Source organism: Ambystoma mexicanum, chromosome 14 (assembly GCF_040938575.1).
Source record: "Ambystoma mexicanum isolate Mex_15411 chromosome 14, UKY_AmexF1_1, whole genome shotgun sequence".
NCBI lineage: Eukaryota > Metazoa > Chordata > Amphibia > Caudata > Ambystomatidae > Ambystoma > Ambystoma mexicanum.
This window is the reverse complement of record NC_090940.1, coordinates 286489907-286509549: the sequence shown is the minus strand read 5'-3', so window position 1 is coordinate 286509549 and position 19643 is coordinate 286489907. Positions and strand designations below refer to the sequence as shown.

At 45.4% G+C, this 19643-nt stretch overlaps 1 protein-coding gene across 4 annotated transcripts in view; it reads right to left on the bottom strand.

Annotated features, from left to right (window-relative positions):
* Positions 1-19643, bottom strand: part of KLHDC2 (kelch domain containing 2) — a 1007914-nt gene that overhangs the window by 806278 nt on the left and 181993 nt on the right. For all 4 annotated transcript variants that reach the window (XM_069637406.1, XM_069637403.1, XM_069637404.1 and 1 more), the window contains one exon: positions 5858-5975. In XM_069637406.1, coding sequence (XP_069493507.1) covers positions 5858-5975 — 118 coding nt within the window. The remainder of the gene's footprint in view (positions 1-5857; positions 5976-19643) is intronic.

Genomic DNA, 19643 nt, shown 5'->3' with positions numbered 1-19643 from the left:
GGCAGCATATTCCCCAACACAAGATCCAATCTGTTCAAAACATCATTCCAAAAGACAACCACCCTTGGACACGCCCATAACTTGTGTGGTAAGGTACCCCGACAATGACCACAACCCCAGCAAATATCATTATTGGATATGTTTAATTTGGACATCCGTACAGGGGTCCAGTATAGTCGACATAGAATTCTTTGCCTCGCATATCGCAGGCCCAAATCCATCTTCGATTGTGTAGCTATGCTCAATAATTTGTCCCACTCCTTTACAGGAATGTCCATGCCTAACTCCTCCACCCAGGCCTGATGCCGTTTCTCCCATGCTATCACATGTGAACTATCCGCTGGTATCAGTTTCATGTATGTCGAACCGTAGGTCTCTCTCTCATAGGGCTACCCAACATTACTAGTCTTTCAGTTAGGAGGCACCTTAAGACCACGTAATGCCTGCGTTCTCTTCCCCCAAACCAAAAGTTTCCCTGAGCTGTTCAAAGGGAGCCATTTGATCGTCCTTCCATATGTCCTGTAGTCTAAGGATATTTTTCTTAACCCAGCTTCAGCAGCATAAAGTCTTATTATCAATCTGCAGCCCTGCATTGTGCCATAGTGACGCATCATAGCGGATCAAAAGGTTTTCCGTCCTGACGGTCATGAAAGTTCTCAGGGCCTCTCTAGTAGGTTCTGTAGTTGGCAATCTTGCAGTTAAATTGGGTATCTTTCCCATCGTATACAGATCTTGTAAAGCATATGGCGAGAATTTTTCCCTCTCTATGAATTTCCAAAAAGGTATGTCATTGTCTCTTTCATCAAAGTAAAGTGCAGACTTCTTCAGAACAAACCATCTACAGTAATTTTCTAAATTGGGGTACCCAAGCCCCCCTCTTGCACGGCTCGCATTAGGATATACTTTGAAATTTTAGGTCTATTACCCTCTCCCCAAAGAAACACTTGAAAAATGTTGTCAATGCAACCAATGATCTTCTTAGTGAACTTTAGCGGGATATCAAAGGGACTGTCAGAACGCTTTGTCTAACAGCACGCACCAAAACACTCCACCATAATACTATACTCAATCCTTTGCCTCCCAAACCACCCAAATCCCTAAACCACTGGAAAAATGAAAAGTTTGTCCCACCTATTGCAGCAAACACCAAAATAACTCCCTCAGGCTCCCTCATCTCAGATGACCAAGCTTATCCCCACAAAGGATCCCAAACCGCCATCAGTCTCAAAAGCGCCCTCATCAATGCCCGATCCTTAGGAGCCCACGTTATCGAAATACATGATCTGATCATTGAATTAAATCTGGACCTATTAGTAATTACAGAATTCTGGCTACATCAATCCTCAGGACTGCTGTAAGCACTGGCCATCCCACCAGATTACTCCATTCTCAGAACTAACAGAACTAACAGAACTATCACCACAGGAGGTGGTGTTGCCATTATCTCCAAGAATACCCTCCAAATTAGAGCAAGTTCCATCTAAATAATTGCAGGGTACGAATTACTGCTCGCCAAACTTGCCATGAATGAAAATACCACAATCAATATTGTGGTAATCTATAGAACCCCCAGCACTAATAGCCACCCAGAAATGGACATCCCGCTACTACTCGCGCCCATCATAAAACCCAACACTAAATGTATTATCCTTGGGGACCTGAACTTAGGATTCAATGACTACCAAGATTTGAAAGCAGCAGCCCTACACCTAGCACTCAAAGATATGAACTTCAAACAACTTGTTGATGCACTCACACACAGCAAGGGTAGAAACCTCGACTGGGTTCACAGCAAGGGTAGAACCCTCGACTGGGTTCTCACTCTTAATACCAAACTCACCATAGGCCCAATCACCCCACTTAGCTGGACAGACCATTACTGTGTAGAATTCACTGTTATGAGTGATGACCCCTGCCCTCCTAAAACCATAATAATGGATACCTTTGAAAGCAGAAATCCCTGTAAGCTCACCGCAGAGAACTTTGACCCGACCCTGATTAAAACACTAGTAACTCATTCAATTGTCAGCAACAATCCCTCTGACATTGCTGATACTACCACAAATGCCTCTCCATCACTATCAATGAAGTAGCTCCCATCACAACTAAAACGCGACGTGCCAACAAAAAAACGAACTTCTGGTTTAATGAAGAACTAGTCGCCCTAAGAAGGACTAAACGCTCTCTTGAGCATGCGCATAGTAAACACCCTTCCCCCGATTCAGCTAATGCCTTCAAGGATGCCAGCAAAATGTACAAAACAGCCATCATCTCGCACAAAGCGAATTCCTACAACACCCGTATCAGCAATGCAACGTCAGCCACCAAAGAACTCTCCTCTATCCTTAGAGAACTAGAAAACCCCGTACCAACAGTCACATCTACTAACTCTAGTAAAGAATGGTGTACTACCATACAAGATGCACTTGCCGCCAGAATTGCCTTGCTACAGAACAAAATAACTACCAAAAGATTGCTATTAGCAGACAAAAATCTCCTCACCCCTAACCCCCTCCCTACCACTACCGATAACCCCAAATCTTTATTCCATTTCACCCCTGTCACCCAAGAACTAGTGATCAACACTATCTCCAAGTTAAAAGCCTTTAACTGCAAAGGAGATACGGTCCCAGCTAACTTAGTCACAGCATGTGCCTCTACGTTGTCTCCCATTATCACTAAATTTGTCAACTCATCCTTCAACTCCAACATAGTACCAGTAGGCCTCAAAGAAGCCTGGGTTACCCCACTTCTGAAAAACCTACTCTTGACCCTACTATCCCGACTAATGATCATCCCATAACCACGGTCCCATTCTTACTCAAAATCATTGACTAATTAGCCTATAATCAAATCCAAGCACACCTGGAACTGCATCAGCTCCTCGGTATCAGACAATCAGGCTTTTGGCCCAACCACAGCACAGAAACAGCACTCTTGGACCTCAAAATCCAGATGGATCCGATTAGAGATTCAGGGAAACTATGCATCCTCCTGTTGTTAGATCTTTCCGCAGCATTTGATCTCGTAGACCATCACTTGCTAGGGATTTCAATTTCTCCTGCGATGCCACTGCATGGGTGAAGTTCTTCTTATCTGATCGCAATTCGAGTATTCATAGGAAAAGAATCAGCCAACCCTATCTCCGTCCCCATCGGAGTGCCCCAAGGATCATGCCTCTCCCCTACACTCTACAGTGCTTATACTAAACTCCTCTTTTCAACACTAGACGATATGGGTGTCATTTATACTAATTTTGCGGATGACACCCAGATCCTCATACCCCTTACAGGCAACTATGACCAGGACACTGTTACCATCAACAAAATAAATGTTATCATACAGAACTGGATGGCACTAAATAGTCTCTGTCTTAATGAGTAAAGACTGAAGTTCTCATTGTAGGATCCCCAGCCAAAATTGCGGCTCTCCACCCAGACTATTCCTCTATCAAAATCGATGGTACCTTTATTCCAGTGTTGAAGCAAGTGAAAACATTAGGCGTCTACCTTGATGCCAGTCTCGCTATGACCAAGCATATTAACACACTCGCCTCTTCCACGGCTTATACTTCTAAACGTATTGCTCTCAGCCGTCAATTCCTGACCCCTTCCAACTGCCTAATGCTGGCTAGGGCCCTAGTCTTGTCAAAATTGGACTATTGCAATGTGCTACTGTTAGGCACGTCCAATACTAACATCACGAAATTGCAACTCTTGCAAAACAAAGTCTTAAGGGCAGCACTACGAATAAAAAAAAAAAATAATAAATCAGACCACATTACTAAGACAAGGAAGGATGTTCACTGGCTTCCCATCAAAGCTAGAATTATCTTCAAAACACTCGCGTACACATGCCTCTACAAAAAGTGCCCAAAATACCTGAATAACACCCTCCAGTTAAAAGAATCCACCAGATGACTAAGTTCCAATAATAACTTCCTACTGGCACCCCCGTGCTACAAAAAGAACAGAGCAGGGGGTCGCAGCTTCTTAAAAAACCTGGTTATTTAACCAATATTAGCATAAGGATCCCTGCTCATGTAACCACTCCAGTGGAATCTGTAAAATTGTATATTGTTGTTCCCACGATCATCTGTCATGTACTATGTAATCATCGGTTAATAATTTCTGTATTCTGTAACAATGTATGAATAACATTTGTATTGTGAAATAATGTATGAATAATGATTAAGCCTTCATGTAACCACGCCGTGATACCCGAGGGTCTGGGCGTGTAACAAATAACTAAAATAAATAAAATAAATAAAGCTATATTGAATAATGTAAAGAACCTTGGGCAGAAGTACCATTTTAATGGTGTTGATCCTTGCCCAAAGCCCCAGTACCAGTCGGCACCATTTTAATATATCTATCCAAATTACCTCGATAATCTTCGTAACGTTACATTCCATCATCTTTAAGTCACGAACAAGGTGGACTCATAGGTACTTCATCGTTTCTACATTCCATTGACAGTTCAATAAAGTTGGATCACCCCTTGGGTGTGTGGTGTCTAAGGGAAAAACCACAGTTTTCTCCCAGTTGATCTTGTGACCAGACAAGATCCCTACTTCTTCAAATCTGCATTTCAGCTTAGCTCCCCCTTCCCTTAGGTTAGTCAGAATTACGGTCATGTCATCTGCATAACACAGTATTTTGATCTCACAATCCCCAATTCTAAGTCCCCATAGACTTTGTTCTCGTCTTATATAGGCTATCAGGGGCTCTAACGCCAGGTTGAAAAGATAAGGCGACAATGGGCAGCCCTGCCTACTACCCCCTAGTCATAGGAAAAGAGTAAGAGAGCACACCATTAACCCGCATATTAGCACTAACTGAAGAATGCAATGTTTTAATAATTCTCAGAAAAGGTTCCCCAAACCCCATCATTCTAAGTGTGCGGTCCAGGAAAGCCCAATTAAGCCAATCGAAAGCCTTCTCTGCATCCATAAAAAGTAGTAGTTTGTTCTTCACCTCCTCTTTAGGGAGTCCCATTATGTCCATAATTGTCCTGATGTGATCATAACCATACCTTCCCTGCATAAACCCAATTTGGGATTGACCTATCAGTCATCCAATATACTTGTCAAACCGATTAGTTATAATTCTAGTAAATATTTTGAGATCCGCATTAAACAGTGATATTGGCCTATAGTTCTCACATTTCTTGTGGTCCCTACACGGTTTTGGGATCACTACGATACATGCCCTTGCATTGTTGGGCACAGTATCCCCTTGACAATAAAATTATTGTAATGGCTACACAAGAATGGAGTTCATTCAGGACCCAACTCCCTGTAGAACTTGACCGTTAAACCCATCCAGGCCCGGCGATTTGCCTATATTGAGCTGGCCAATAGCAGTCAGTATCTCCTCTTGATGGGCCGATCAATAGCGACTGCTTGGTCAACAGGCAGTTTCGGCAAGGTAATCTTCTCAAAAAAAATAATTTAATCCCTCAGGAGTCAGGAACCGATCTTCCAAGTAAAGAGATGTATAGAATGTTCTGAAACATTCACATATATCTTCCTTTCTAACTTTATATGCCCCCCCCACATCCTCTACCCTCTGTACAAAGGAATGATCAATTAAGCAATCTGCCACTTATGGCTCCATGTCCCCAGTATTTCTTCCTCATAAAGAAAGTACCTCTCTCACTCTGTATATCCAAAGCATTTTTAAACTGTATTGAAATGTAAATAGTGAAATGAAAGACACTGGTGATTTAGACATGCATGCCAGCTACAGTCTACATATGAAAAGGTCATCGATATGCTATGCGTTCAACAAATGCGATAGTCCTATAAAAAAAAATTTAAAAAGAGGATACCAGATCAAACTGAATCAAAACTAACCTCATTTGTGCTGCCTCGTGCATAATGCCCGCCAAACAAGTACATTGTTTTGTTCACACACACTGCACAGCTGCCTGACATGGAGGGTGGGGCTTCACCTCTGGTACTCTTTTTGTCCCTTAAAAAGAGGTAAAGAGGTTTAATTACTGAAAAACTGGACACATTCAACAATGCACGATGTAACCATTATTTTGTTTTTACAGATATCTAAACACATAATGGATAAATGCATCACCTGGGAACGTTGAATACGACATTGAAACTAGCAAAGATCTATGCAGTCCTGAAGAGGAAATAATAAATCTTGAATCAATGGTCATTCATCAACATCTGTAATAACATTTTCAACAAGGAGCTCTTTATGTGAATGAGGTTGTCAAAGGAGTGAAATCCCTTCTGAAAAATCTAAGGATGGATGAGCAGCCGAATAACCAGTAGAGGCCAGTATGCCCCCTTCAATCAAGTACTCTGTGGTCAGAAAAACCAGACTAGGTTGCTGAGAAGATTGCTCCGGACCAAGTCATGGAAGCAAGAAAACTTGGTGTCATGGAATGCCATCTGTCACGATGTAAAGCCGGAGTAGGTTCTGTTTGCTTCTTGACCTGTTATGCCGCTCATTGTGAGGGATTGGATCGCTTACAGTATTAGCTGCATGTGATTGAGGGGAGGGCTCATTCTGGGAATATCAATTGGACATTATTTTAAGAGACACTACAGTTAGAGGATTGTGCACATAGCCTTTTAAGTGGAACAAATTAAGTGTGGTCTTCTGGCCAGTAGGTATACACTTTCTTGTAGTGTTTACTTTTTCTTTTATTCTTTGTGCTTTATTTGATTTCCTTTTTTTCTTTGAACTTTATTAGCATTTTTGATAACATACAAACCTTGCAAAATACGACACTGCCGGATATAAAACAGTCCAACAAAAATCCACTTATCAATGGTCTGCAGTTACAAAAACCCCCACCTACCTGCCCTCACCCTCGAACTAATGCTCACACTTCCACATGACCCAAATAATACCATCAATATCCCAAGTCCGCCCTGTATGTCCACATGTTGAATAATTGCTCCCATGGACCCTTGATCCAACCACCTGTTACATATTCAGAGTTGCAATCGCTTGATGACATCTTTCATCTCTATTCCCATCCCTTTCTAGCGTTGTTAACCCTCCTCCCCCCTGCCTCCACTGGCCTATACAGGAACCGGAATTCCTCCCATTCTACCTCAATATTCACACCTCGGTTGTGTATGGCTGCCGTGATTCTCTCCATCATGTATACATTTTTCCCTGTGTTCATCCATACCTGTTTCCCCGGGTGTAACACCCTCTTCCACTGCATTGCCAGGCACGCTCTTCCCGCCAGTAACAGAAAATGCAGTAAGTGCGGCAGGCCTGTATATTCCCCTTCACCCCCCTCCAAACCAAATAGGATCCGAATTGGTGTCTTGGTCTTGAGGACCCCATCCAGGTCCTTAATCCACCCTAGGACTTCATCCCAATAAATCAGAACCCGCTCGCAACCCCACCACATATGGCAATAATCAGCCCGCTCCCCACATTCATGCCAACAAAGAGGACTCGTCCCCGGAAATATCTTAGAAAATTGTACTGGGTCATAATGCCACATGTGTAGCAACTTAATCACGTGGAGCTTGTACTGACATGCAATTGAGACTCTGTGCACCACTAGACACATTGTGCGCCACAGTGAGTCATCTACTTCCAAGCCCAAGTCCCTCTGCCATTTATTCCTGAGCCTCTCGGTGTTACCCTTCCCTGCCTCCACCAGTGCCCTATAAAAAGAGATTAAACCAAACCTTTCATTTCATTGTGCGAATCCAGGAACTTCTCCAAAGTGGTGAGGTCTCTCTGTATCAGTTCTTCCCAGGGCACAGCCGTGATTACACCCTTCAGTTGCAAGTATGAAAACACCAACAGTTTTCCGATTCCCAGTGCCTCCTCCAGGTCCACCAACAAGATAAATTGGCCCTCCCTCCATAATTGTCCCACCTTCGTCAGACCTGCCTCAAACCATGTCTGAAATCTGTACAGATTCGGTATCTAGTCCCGCAGCCCTGGAGCACACAATTGGCCTAGGGGTGAGGGCCACGTTGTCACACCACTCATCCACGGACCCCTCTTCCAGATGTTCCAAATGACCCCCAGAATGGGGTGCTCCCTAATCCTTCTCGGGATCCGGTCTCTCGGCACCCATATCGACTCCCCCACCGGCACCGGCCTAAGATGGAAGTTATCCAGGGCCACCCATTGACATTTCCTCTGTTCCCGCAGATGTGGGACCCGTACCCTCAATTGCGCCACCTTATAGTATAAATACATGTCCAGGAATCCATCCCTCCTCTTTCCTTCGGAAGCACCATAACCTCATGCCACCCTGGCTTTTTCCCCCTGCCATAGAAACTTCAAGAGGTGTCCCTTAACCTCCTGAAACATGGAGTCTAGGATTTGGATTGGGAGCATCTGGAATAGGTAAAGCATTCTAGGGAGAAAGTTCATCTTAATGGCATTCAGCCGCCCCATCTAGGATATTGTCAATTTGCCCCATTTCTCCAAGTCCTCAAACAAAGAAGCCAAAAGCGGTGGATAGTTTGCTTCATAAAGCCCTCCCATATCCCTCATGACATGTATCCCTAAATACTGCAACTGATCTTTCTTGATCTGCATCCCCAATGAAGCCGACCTCTGCGCATCTTCCTCTCCCATCTGATTCAGAGGGAATAGAATAGATTTCTCCTGGTTGATTTTGAAGCCAGAAATTGCACCATATTGTTCCATTTAATCCACCACCACCACCACCGAAGAAACTCTGTCCCTAAAATGTCATAAAATGTCATCCACATATAAGCCCAGTGTGCACTCTTCTCCCCACACCTGGAAACCTTCCACTAGGGGGTTATCTTGCAACCTCTGAGCTAATGGCTCCAACGAAAAAGCAAAAAGAATCGGTGAGAGAGGGCAACCCTGCCTCGTGCCGCGCTCCAACCCAAACCATTGTGAAAAGCTCCCATTATCAGCCACGCAGGCCTTTGGATCTGAATACAGCGCCATGACACCCCGAAGGAATTTAGCCCCTATTCCAAACTTGATGAGAACTGCCCTTAGGAAATCCCATTCCACTCTATTGAACGCCTTTTTGGCATCGACTGACAAGAGTGTCCGGTTTCCCCCCCCTCTACCTTGGGCACACTCGACGAGGTGCAGTGATTTGCACATTGTGACAGCTCCCTGCCGACCTCTAATGAACCCTACCTGATCCAAGTGGACTAGCCGTGGCATATGGGCGTCCAATCTGGATACCAAAACCCAAGTGACTAACTTTGCATCCACATTGAGGAGCGAGATCGGACAATATGAACCGCAACTCTGCGATAAGAGCCCTCACAAACAACTTTGGCGCCCTTCCGGCCTCCAAGATGCAGTTAAAACAATTTACGCAAATACGGGACCAGGATGCCCGCATATGACTTATAGAAGCCAGCGGTGGTACCCATCGTCGCCCGGCACCTCCCACTCTGGAGTGTATCAATGGTTAACAAAACCTCATCCCCGTAATAGGAGCGTCCAAGTCAGAGGCCTCTTACGTCATCACCTTCGGAGTCAGCATTCTGCTCAAATAAACACAAACTCCCCCCGTCTGGTTTGTCCCCACTCTTGTATAATCCTTCATAAAAGTCTGCATAGCTCACCAATATACCATCTGTTGACCCCTCTAAAGTACCACCTTTCCCATTCACTCCTGATATCCATCTGTCAGCCCACTGCCCTCGTAATCGCGCTGCTAGGAGGGCATCAGCTTACAACCTTTCTCATTGTATTTCTGCTTCATGAATTGCAACTTCTGAAATATCTTACCGTCCTCTAACAGCCCGAGTTCCTCCCTCTTACCCCTCGCCTCCTTTATCCATTCCCCCGCGCTCTCCTCTGATGCTTATAGCCGCCCCTCCAGGGCCCCAATTTCCACGTGCAGTCTATTCTCTGGCTAGAAAAGTCCTCTCTTTTTTTTTTTTTTTACATTTTTTTTTTAGGCACCCCTTCTCTTATTAAGACACCCCACCACGTTGCCATACCCGCATCCCACAACATATCCCTAGCCACTTCCCCTGTATCATTCAGAGTGAAATACTCTGGTTGATTTCTTTTAAGGAGACTTTGGTACGAGTGTGCTGCTCGCTACAAACGTTCTGCTCACTCTTGCGCAGGGAATCCACTTCCAGCTGCCCCCTCTTGGAGATTAAGTCATCTGTCTGTGCCCACAGGGATTTCAGACTCGCATCAGCGCTCCTTTCATTGCCTGTTAGCAACTGGGGCACAACACGCTGTTGATCACTGCCAGCAGGTTCTCAATCAAACGACTGGTGTGAAGTATCGCCACTGAACTAAACACTCAGCCCTTCAAGTAAGTTAGTAACTTATCGTTTGGTAAGGAGAATGGAAAGGGAGTTTCTGTTGTCTCATGTTTCTAAAATACTTAACTAGAGGTCTATTCCACATGAGGCAATCTGCCTCGAATCGGGCCTGACATTGTTACTTACCAAATGGAAAATGGCCTGTGGCATAATATATCTAAAAGTTTTGCAGGAAGAGAAGGTGCCACCCTTGTTGCTTTTGAATTTTAAAAAGGTTTTTAACACTTATTGGAAAAGATATTTTCAATGTTTGGATAAAAGAAGGGATACAAAATAGATTTTACACTGAGTTACCCAATCAATCTTGCTTTGGTCTGCAGAAAATTGAAAAGTAAAGCTGTGTGAGGAGCCAGGAATAAGATACGGACAAAGAGGACTCTGGGTCTTTGGCATAAACTTTAATTAAATAATAAAGGGGTTGGAAAATGCCTTTACAGTCCCTAATATAGGAGGTATTGCCCTACCTCAACCAAAAACTAAGGCCCTGTCCTGTGTCAAGATGTCCTAAGCAAAAATGTCCTGTGTCCGAAATTCTAGCCTTCACACTCTAAAAGTAACTAAGGCGCTAAGGGTAATGTCTCTGGCTTGAAAAGTGCGCAAGTGTTAAAGTTCAACAAAAAGGTATAAATCCAACAAAAGTTCCAAATGGATAATGTTCACAGTTCCAGCGAATGACTCGCATCCCCAGGTTTCTCCCCACCAAAACAAACGCTCAAAAGAATAACCAATTTTTGTACCCGAAGAGGATAACTCCCCTCCTCTTGGTGTTGCAATTTACTCCAGGGGAAATGGCTCCCTTCCCCAGGTCCTTTTCACATTCAACGTAATCCAAAAATCCTAAGGGCCTGAATCCTCCTTGGGATTCTCTGACAGACAAAACACCTTGTATACTCTCCTGCCAGGTTCTTTCATATCGTTCTTTTTAGGTGCAGGCCCCAGACTCGCACCACCTGGTATACACTCTTACCAGGTTCCTTACCACATTCACTGCAATTCATTTCACGCACTTGGCTTTGCCTGGTATACTCCTGCAAGGACTTTCGTTAGCATACAATGCCCCGTTGGCTTCCCTTCTTGGTCTTCCCCAAGTTCGTACTGTGGGTGCCGGACCCAGTCCCACTGTCTAGGGCTTTCAATGCAATGCCAGACAGTGCTTTGGCGTCCCGACCCTTTCCCTGGGCTCACTGGTTGCTTTCTTGCACTCTCTCTCTGTGTCCCCGACTACGAATCAGCTGCTTCTCTGCAGGCACCTCCGACAGGCGTCCGATCCTCAGTCGGCGTCCCAGCTCCCTCAGCTGTTAGGAAGGACTGCTTGCTTCCTTTGACATTGCTGCAGCACCCACAGAGCTTCACTGGGCACGTAGCTCACCGGGCTGCCTTTTCACTCCGCCTTGCCGCTCTGTCCCCTGTGCTGCCACCAGCCGCCATACGCCCGGTTCTCGGCTCTCCTCGCCCCAGCTGGGTAAGAAGGCAACAAACTCAATACTTCTCTTCCCGGCATGTTTTTAAACTGTGTCGGGCCAATCGAATTCATCCAGCTACTAGACTGCTGGTGTTGGTACCCATTGGGAGTAAACAACATTGCTCCTTGCCTCTTCCTCGTCACTTTGTTTTCTGATATTGAGCAGTACTGTCAGTAGACTTGTCAAGGTATTCAAGGGGAGGTGGTGGTATGCCATTAGGACATGAAGAATGGAGGTAATATCCATTAAAGGGAAAGGGGGATACCATGTCTCAACTGATGATGTCTTGTCATCCCCCCCCCCCAGGGTCACCTCCCCTATGTGGTCCTTTATCGAATAGCCACCCCCGGGGACGGGATCAGGTAGCAGATGCAGTCCCCTGGCCAGATGGGGAGAGGCTATCTCAGAGAAAGGAATGATGACATCAGATTCACCACAGCTGTAATATGGGACTGAAGTAATAACATTAGTAGGTTTTCTGAGAAATCCACTTTTAAATAAGTTTTACAAGGTGTTCCCATAAATTATCCTTTAAAATATGTCATTAATAAAAGACATTCTAAGATACAGAGGTTTTAATGCAATTACATTTTGATCAGTTGCCTACTAATGATAGATTGAGGGACTGGTAAAAAGTCCCATGTCATAAGAGAATTTGTAGACTATGCAAATCTGAGGTGGAAACTACTTGTCATCTTTTTACCTATTGTACCGTTTTGGAAGAAGAGTATAAAAAAGGTTACAGTAAGCCGATACATAGCATGAAAAATATACAAACTGACCAATTTTGGGCTATGATATTTGCTGGAGAAACTTCCATCTTGAATGTGGCAGTTTACTATTTCTAGTGTAAACTAGAAAAGATTAATAGAAAAGATTAATTTTAGGAAAATGAATTGTCATAGTATATAAATGCACTGAGGAATTTTTACAATTTGTATGCTGTTTTTATTATTAGCACTTGGATCTATAATCCATGTATGCACGATTGTGTATGACTTCAACTGTTTCTATGTAACATATATAATGTCTTGTTTTGAATGGCTTTATATCTGTGTGGTGAATGGTAGATCACCAATATAAAAGAATATATATTTAAATGTGGCTAAAAGGCAGATATACAAGACATGTAGAGGTAGCTTCCACGTTTGACCGGACATGTAATATCCAGTACACAGTTCACTCCTAAACCATGTTCCCCATCTTTCCCTCTGACTTTTTCCAGCATATTTCCTCCACTATTGGGTTGTGGAGGCTTTATGAACACTGATGAATCCAGCAATGCCTCACTGATCCCCTGGAGGGAAGCTTCCCTTACGTGGCCAGGGAAAGGCAGAAGCTACCAGACTCTGACCCTGAGGGCGGTTTTCTGCGGGAGGACCATGAAGGGGAGAACAAACTCCAGAGAGGTAAACTAAAAGCCCATGATCAGAACAATCTTTTACATGAATACCTGACTGATGCACATTCCTCTTTTGCCCATTCTTGTAAAGCTTATTGTGACATGGACAAGGAATCCTCATGTTTTTCCAATCATCAGCCTTCCATATATCTCCCTCCCTTTTAGGACTGAGACGAGGAAGAGAGATGGAGTAATGAGGACAGCTAGAGGCGGTAAGCCCACCACGCACTCTAGTCGTTGGAAAAGGCTAATCAGTGCCGGGACAATCAAATATGGTACAAGTGAACAGAACAGGAGGCTGACTGTTCCCAGCACTGTATGGGACATGGGAAGAGAGGCGCTGACACCCCGAAGCAGAGACACTGATGAAATCAGCGTGCAGCAAGTCACAAAGAGGAAGATTCACTGCAGCAGTGCAAAGCAAGGACCAAGGAACCGATAAGACGCATTCTTGGTCTGAAGCCGAGAGAAAAGGAAACAGTAACACTCGAGGGATGCTGTAGCTTCCAGTGAAGACCGATAAGCCCAGGGAAGGCGAATGGGATACTGGGGTGCTTCAGGGTGAATGCTGCATATCGTTGACAGCAGGAGAAAACCCAGATAAGGGAGCTGAAGTGTTTGACACAATAACAGACTGTTGAGAAAGGGACGGTGACCCATTATCTGAAAAACCCAATGTGTTGGCTACAGAAGAAGGCGAAGGGTGAGCTGAAAAGTCCTGGCAGGATAGTAAACCAGGCAAGCCGCAAGTCTGGGACTCTCAACCATATACGAGGATAAAAAGCCCTGGCAGGAGAGTATACCTGGCACAAGTAGTTGGAATGTGATACCCTGGCAAGGGAGTATAGCATGGACAGGAAAAGGCAGGGAAGAATCAGGGGCTGAAACCCCTCCACGAACTATGGAAAATATAATAAAAAAAGAACCATTCCCCTTTTTGAAGACTTGATATTTGTGAAGGCATCATGAAGTAGACGGACAACTGAACTTAAATTTGGGCTATAAAAACTTTTATTAAAGAGCAAAAAAGGGTTGTAAAAAGGCCAATCTTTCCCTATGCTAAGGTGGGATTTCCCTACCTAAATAAAACTAACTATAGTCTGTGTCAGGAAGTGCTAAGTCAAAGTCTGTCTGTGTCCGAAACCTTTGTCTGCCCTCACATCTATTTGTATACAATATGTAGGAATGTCGGTGTCAAAATGAGAAGTGTTCAAATAAAAGTTCAGAGCTTCTTCCAGCTCTTGGTTTGCAAAGGTTTTCCCTTCCTCAAGGTTCACAATGCAAAGGGGTTCCTTTCCCCACGATTCAAAATAGTTCACAATTCAAAGGAATTCCCTTCCCCAAGCTTTCAAGTCTTCGAACTTTTCCAAAACACAGTTCTTTGTGATACTTTCCAGCTCTTCTGGTTTGGTTACCCTTCACAAATTTAAAAACCTTTAAAAAACAGTGTGGTCTACGATTGGTTCCATAACATGGTCTGGTCCTTAAAAACCCTTCTAGGATTCCAAAATGGCCGCCGAGTAGAGAAGAGATGCGGGAGTGCACTCAGTCTTTCTTTTTTTAATTTATTTCTCCTAAATCTCTCCAGAGGCCAAAACCAGCAACAAAAGACCCTCCAATCCGGGGTGATCACGGTGGGTGATACTTGCTGCCTATTCCCCCTCACCAATGTGGCACTGCAAGACAACGCTGATTAATATCAGGGACAGCAGCTTCAAAGCATCAGCCACACCCGTGGACGGGGAACCGGTCGCCAACGGCTTCCGTACCGTGAATCAAGTCGGGTGCTCCAGAGGGACTTTGACAGCGCACCAAGAGCGGTACCCCATACACAACCGAAGGAAGTAAACCTGTTACGCTCACCTGACTCCCACGGAGGCGCTGGCCTGGTTCGCGCTGCTGTGACCTCTTCTAAGGTGATGCGAAGGGTTCGGAAAGACGGACTGGACCGGGCCCCCAAATCTGGCTTGTCTGGCTCGCAGAAGTATCCTTCTGTAGGCGAAAATAGGGGATTAACTGTCTACGGGGTAATGCAATCGGCCTCCCACTTTCCCCTCTCACCCTCCTTGAAACCCTTCTGTGATTTCTCGTAGCGTCTCACCTTAGGGTCTGGAAGGACGAGCTCTCCTTCCTGCTTCTGATGCAGGGGCGCGTTGGTATCCAATTACTTCACTGGATTTTCGGATTGGTGAGAACCAAACTTGCTTGGCTTCCAGCTAAGTTTTTTGATAAGAGGTTCCCCTTGTGTCCATGCATAAGTGTTCTAATGCTTTTTCCCATAGGGGCCGGGGTACGGAATGCCGGGGTACAGGCACCGACCCGAGATGAGAGGTGAAATCCTTGTAGAAATCAGGTAAGTCTTTAATGAGCGTTTTTTGGTAATGTCTTTTCATTCGCTCATTAACGCTGATGTCTCTTTTTCCCCTTAGGGGCCGGGGTCCGGAAATGCCAGGATGTGGCGCGGACCCGAAATGAAGAGGGAATGAATCAACAGGTAAGTCTTAACATGGAGATTTAGCTTTCCTTATTCCCTTCTCTCTCTCACCTTTTGTTCTGGTCTTTTTCTCCCTTGGTTGCTGGGGCGTGACTGCGAATCCGGATGATCGCTGCTCAACATGGAGGCGCCCTGTAAAGGTGAGTGGAATGCGGCGCTGCAGTGATCGACGCGATGAGCTTTTAAATTAAAGTCTTCCTTTTCAGGATTGTCGGCGAGATATCTCCGGGATGCGGATTTAGCAGGTAAGGACTTTTCCTTCTTCTGTTCTCTTCTTCTCTTCCTTTGCAGGTGATCCAGGTTGCTGGCAGGCGTGGCAGAAGTCAGGATGCAGGAGCAGACACGGTGAGCGTCCAGCTGCTAGATGCAGAACAACGCGAAGCACGTGTGGCTGTTCGGGTGGGGTTTAAATAGCCTTGGAAGAAGTTCCAGGTATGTATCCTTCCTCCAATCAGGTATGTATCCTTCCCCGACCATGCCCGGATGGTAAATTAGTCCCACAGGTAAAGTAGTTCCTTTCAGGCCTCAAGGAAGCCGGGATCCTGCAGCATGGTCTGCATCAGGTAAGTGCACCCAAGCATTCCCATAATGAGCCTGGCGCCATAGGCGCCAGGACACTGTTCAAAGGGCCCCTATATGGGGTTGCTGGGTCCTTCCTTGGGGACTGGATGTCCGCTTTCGGGGACGCCGGGCTTGAACCGGCTCCCCGGGAGCTTGCATCATGACAAAACCCCCCTCTGAGGCACTCAAGTCGCTGGCATGGTCACACATCCTACACAAACAAATAAGGAGGTGAGCTCAGCCATCGCTCAAACGGGGAAGACACTATAACTATGCACACTTGAGGACCACATTGCTACAGTTCCACATTGGTATCAGTGACTAGGAGGGTGTGGGGAAGCACTCTGGACTATAGGTAACATTGGAAACCCTTAGTACTTCTGCAAACTTATCAAAGCTACCAGAAACCCTGTTCTCTCCACGTTTGGCTCCAAGTAGTACATAGTTGGCTGCAGAACAATCAGAATCAAGCAAAAGGGGGGCCAGTGACCATATAAACGCACACTTAGGGTGTGCATTAATCACTGATATAAAGCTGCAAGCACCTTGTGCATCCATCGCAGACTCCAGGTAACAAAACCCTACTGGTGCAAAGTCTACAGCACTAGATCTCCAGCGGGGTCACAACACGGGTAGGGGATCTATGAATTAATACGGTGTCCCCCAGGAAGTTTACGCAGTGGACATTTGTCAGGCGGCAAAAACAAGAGAAGTCAAACTGGGCAGCCCCAATCTCAGCAGAAACACCACAAGTCGGTGAAAAAGCTTTGGGCCAGTAACAAACACCCAGCTGGTACAGCGGCTACATCCAAGCTGCAACTATCACCAGAGGTGCAACGCGAAGTGTCTGACCTGGGGGCCACCTAAGAAGACGTCACCAAAAGCTTTCAGGACCGGTTTTCTTTGAACTATCAACTGCAGTTCTCAACGCTCACAGCAGAGATCAGCCAAAGTGACCAAAAAATTGCATCTGTAGATCCTGAGTGGGAGGGCCGGCCATGTCGCTTCAGTTTGTGCTAATGTTTTTAGCAAGATAAACCCTTCTCGGAAACCTTCAAAGCTTTTAGGAGGCAATTAGGAGGCAGAATGCACGAATGAAAACGGAGCGTAAGCAAAATAGACGAAAAGCTGTAGAAAAGGCAAGGCAGTTAGATGTCAAAGAGTTACAAGAAAAATATTATGCAGAGGGGAGAAGGATATTGATAAAGGAGAGTAAGGGTATGTACCCGTCCATCCCTGCCCCAAAATATGAGGACATTGTTAGAGAATCTGCATTAATCACGAACAATCTCCTATTCCTAGGAGCCACAGCTCCTAAGCTGGTAACAGAGGCCGCTGAAGGTGAGTTTCCGATGAGATTTGGTGAGAATGGGGAAGTGGGGCTAACCAGGACAGTTGTAGAATCCCCAGAACGAGTAAGAGACTTAGAGAACCTAGCAAAAGGAGTGGAAGGGGAGAGATTGGAGGAAGACGTGAAGAGGAAAGTGGGCTGATTAAGACCAGTGCAGTTTAAAAAGATTGCACAACTAATGATGGAAAATTACAATAATTTTAGAAAACAGGTGCAGGCGCAGGATAAGTATTCAAAGTCCTATCTGGACGCTGAAGCAGGAATAAAAGGTAGGTAGGACAAAATCAGCATTATGGGAATATATGGAGATAATCATGGAAGAAATTCGAAAGGAACATATGACCCAGATGGAAAAGGAACAAGAGGTACCCGAAGAATTAGAAATAAGAAAGCGACAGATGTCAGAAGCAGTCGTAACTGGGAAGAACTTGGCGATTAAAAAGGTAGAGGAGTTAGCAACCAGAGACGTAAGCCAGGTACTTGAGGACATAATGACCCATGGATGGGCAGAACAAGCCCAGTGTTTGATGCATATGATCAAACTTTTAGACACATTGATTGACGAAGCTGATGGTGTTTCGGAGTCACAGTTACAGGGTCTCAGAGACTATTTAAAGGAGGATCCAGATCGACGGGTACCAGAAGGAAGCGGTACATGAGGTCGAGAAGAAAGAGGATGCCGACGCAGGCATTAGAACTGTATAAAGATTGGAAGGAGACCTTGGATAAAAAAAGAGTAAGGGGGAATCAGGAGGGGAGGCCGCATTTCCTTTGAGAGAATGTCAGCCCATGACGGGATAGTAACAAACCCGTCCGGACGTATGTATATGTCCCGTTGACGAGAACAGAACTGATGCAGATTACCAAAAGTATCCCTGACCCACGGATAGACCTGGCAGGCTTCTACAAGGAAATGAGGCAACTTTTCCGGCCTGGCCAGTATATGGTGGAGGATGTGGATAACATCATGATGTCACTAGTTCCAGAAGAGGTGTGGATTCCATTTAGGGTATGAAATTAAGTGGGAATAAACTGGGCAGCGGTCACGAAGACGAGTGATGACAGGAAAACACATGAGAAATTGACTGAGGCCCTGAAACTACACAGTATGAATGTGTTAGGGGCATTGGAGAAGGTCCTTAAGCCAATAGATGTCATGTTGAAAAACTAGCTGCTGTGGCCCAAAGCCCAACTGAGGATGTTGCGTCATATTTCTTAAGATACGAAGCAGCATTTAAAGATCACAGTGGTTTGGACCCAACGAGTGAGACAGGTCAACAATATTTTGCAGGAAGTTTTGTGGATGGTTTGCATCAACCTATACAAAAGGGACTTACGAGCAGCAGAGAGTACGTGGCAATCCAAGTCGCCCAGGGAACTACTAGAAATGACACGATATTATGAACGAAACGAGCAGGCCCAGGTGCAGACAAAGGTAAAGGCAGAGAAAGAGTTGAAGACTAGGGTGCTAATGCAACAATTGCAGCCAGGACAACAGCCTCAAGGAGGGAACCAGGAGGTACCCCCAATCAATAGAGAGGCCAGAATACCAGGAACCACCCGGCCCAGGTGAATACCTATGCATGACTGGATGGCCCGGCACAGAATGTATGTGCCTTTTGCAAGAAACCTTGCCACTGGAAGAACGAGTGTCCAGAGAGCATAGCTCTAAGAACAGGCCCTCTGCAAATAGGGCCCAGGCCATCTCCTCAGCAGTTTGGCATACCACGACTCCGAAAGCAAGCTTCGCCCCTCCAGGGACAAACCTCTTTGATCATGACGCAAGACAGATGACACAGACTAGTCAATGTGAGGGAGAGGAGTGTGTGCTGTTTGGGAATGACCCAGCGATGTACCAAGATTCGACCAGCAGTCTGCTACGAAGGGGCCGTGGTGGATCTGAGGGAGTGGTACCTGTACCTATCAATCAGAAGGGTCCTTATGCATCCTTACGGATAGGTCAACAACATGCCATCAAATGTTTGTTAGATACTGGGGATGGACACAACTCCGTTGATACCAAAGCCGCCCCCTTGGTGCCACTATCGGGAACAAACATCAGTAGGATTTGGCGGGGAACC